Source organism: Oncorhynchus gorbuscha, linkage group LG01 (genome assembly GCF_021184085.1).
Source record: "Oncorhynchus gorbuscha isolate QuinsamMale2020 ecotype Even-year linkage group LG01, OgorEven_v1.0, whole genome shotgun sequence".
NCBI classification, from domain to species: domain Eukaryota; kingdom Metazoa; phylum Chordata; class Actinopteri; order Salmoniformes; family Salmonidae; genus Oncorhynchus; species Oncorhynchus gorbuscha.
The window spans coordinates 7,832,831-7,835,330 of NC_060173.1; the positions used below are offsets into that span (position 1 = coordinate 7,832,831).

At 51.0% G+C, this 2,500-nt stretch overlaps 1 protein-coding gene across 2 annotated transcripts in view; it reads left to right on the forward strand.

Annotated features, from left to right (window-relative positions):
* LOC124032171 (reelin-like) overlaps window positions 1-2,500 on the forward strand; it is a 338,397-nt gene that overhangs the window by 254,273 nt on the left and 81,624 nt on the right. For both annotated transcript variants that reach the window (XM_046344341.1, XM_046344351.1), the window contains exon 27: window positions 1,143-1,314. In XM_046344341.1, the coding sequence (XP_046200297.1) occupies window positions 1,143-1,314 (172 nt within the window). The remainder of the gene's footprint in view (window positions 1-1,142; window positions 1,315-2,500) is intronic.

A 2,500-nucleotide genomic window follows, 5' to 3' on the forward strand; every position in this document is an offset into this window, starting at 1 on the left:
AATCAGCTGGGAACTGATCTCTGAGATATATAGATCTACTATCTAAATTGTATTCAAGGTTTTAAAAGGATTCTAAAGTTTATCGTTTCTTTGCCAAGCCCCAGTGAGCAGGAGGGATTGGTTCCTCTTAAAGTTTCTTTCATCTAGGGAGTTTTTCCTTGTCACTAGGGAGTGTTTCCTTGTCACTAGGGAGTTTTTCCTTGTCACTAGGGAGTTTTTCCTTGTCACTAGGGAGTTTTTCCTTGTCACTAGGGAGTTTTTCCTTGTCACGAGGGAGTTTTTCCTTGTCACGAGGGAGTTTTTCATTGTCACTAGGGAGTTTTTCCTTGTTACTAGGGAGTTTTTCCTTGTCACTAGGGAGTTTTTCCTTGTCACTAGGGAGTTTATCCTTGTCACTAGGGAGTTTTTCCTTGTCACTAGGGAGTTTATCCTTGTCACGAGGGAGTTTTTCCTTGTCACTAGGGAGTTTATCCTTGTCACTAGGGAGTTTTTCCTTGTCACTAGGGAGTTTATCCTTGTCACGAGGGAGTTTTTCATTGTCACTAGGGAGTTTTTCCTTGTCACTTATCTTCTGCTTGCTCTTCTGGGTCTAGACGTGATTACTGTAAGGTACTTAGTGACAACTGTTGATGGCTTTATTGATTGACTGATTCATTGATTGATTGACTGTCTGTCTGTATGTCTCTGTCTGACTGTCTGATCAACCGACTGCCTGTCTGACTGACTTGCTGACTAACTATCTGACTGAATATCTGACTAACTATCTGACTGAATATCTGACTAACTATCTGACTGAATATCTGACTAACTGTCTGACTGACTGGTTGACTAACTGTCTGTCTGAATATCTGACTAACTGTCTGACTGAATATCTGACTAACTGTCTGACTGAATATCTGACTAACTGAATATCTGACTAACTGTCTGTCTGTCTGTCTGACTGACTGGTTGACTAACTGTCTGACTGAATATCTGACTAACTATCTGACTGAATATCTGACTAACTGTCTGTCTGACTGGCTGACTAACTGAATATCTGACTAACTGTCTGTCTGTCTGTCTGTCTGGTTGACTAACTGTCTGACTGACTTTCTGACTGTGTTACTGACTGACTGTCTGTCTGACTGACCTCCTCTTCCTAGGTTTGTCCACTACGAGCTGCCGCTGGCCTCTAAGACCTCATGTACCAGGTTCAGATGGTGGCAGCCCCTCCACTCTGGGGACGGCTACGACCAGTGGGCCATCGATGATGTCATCATACTTTCTGAGAGACAGAAGCACATCATCCCCATGGCCAACCCCACGCTGCCACAGGTCAGTCTCTCATTGGCTGACGACCCCACGCTGCCACAGGTCAGTCTCTCATTGGCTGACGACCCCACGCTGCCACAGGTCAGTCTCTCATTGGCTGACGACCCCACGCTGCCACAGGTCAGTCTCTCATTGGCTGACGACCCCACGCTGACACAGGTCAGTCTCTCATTGGTAGATGACCCCACGCTGCCACAGGTCAGTCTCTCATTGGCTGACGACCCCACGCTGCCACAGGTCAGTCTCTCATTGGTAGATGACCCCACGCTGCCACAGGTCAGTCTCTCATTGGTAGACGACCCCACGCTGCCACAGGTCAGTCTCTCATTGGCTGACGACCCCACGCTGCCACAGGTCAGTCTCTCATTGGCTGACGACCCCACGCTGCCACAGGTCAGTCTCTCATTGGCTGACGACCCCACGCTGCCACAGGTCAGTCTCTCATTGGCTGACGACCCCACGCTGCCACAGGTCAGTCTCTCATTGGCTGACGACCCCACGCTGACACAGGTCAGTCTCTCATTGGTAGATGACCCCACGCTGCCACAGGTCAGTCTCTCATTGGCTGACGACCCCACGCTGCCACAGGTCAGTCTCTCATTGGTAGATGACCCCACGCTGCCACAGGTCAGTCTCTCATTGGTAGACGACCCCACGCTGCCACAGGTCAGTCTCTCATTGGCTGACGACCCCACGCTGCCACAGGTCAGTCTCTCATTGGCTGACGACCCCACGCTGCCACAGGTCAGTCTCTCATTGGCTGACGACCCCACGCTGCCACAGGTCAGTCTCTCATTGGCTGACGACCCCACGCTGCCACAGGTCAGTCTCTCATTGGTAGACGACCCCACGCTGCCACAGGTCAGTCTCTCATTGGCTGACGACCCCACGCTGCCACAGGTCAGTCTCTCATTGGTAGACGACCCCACGCTGCCACAGGTCAGTCTCTCATTGGCTGACGACCCCACACTGCCACAGGTCAGTCTCTCATTGGTAGATGACCCCACGCTGCCACAGGTCAGTCTGTCATTGGTAGACGACCCCACGCTGCCACAGGTCAGTCTCTCATTGGCTGATGACCCCACGCTGCCACAGGTCAGTCTCTCATTGGCTGATGACCCCACGCTGCCACAGGTCAGTCTCTCATTGACTGACGAACCCACGCTGCCACAGGTCAGTCTCTCATTGA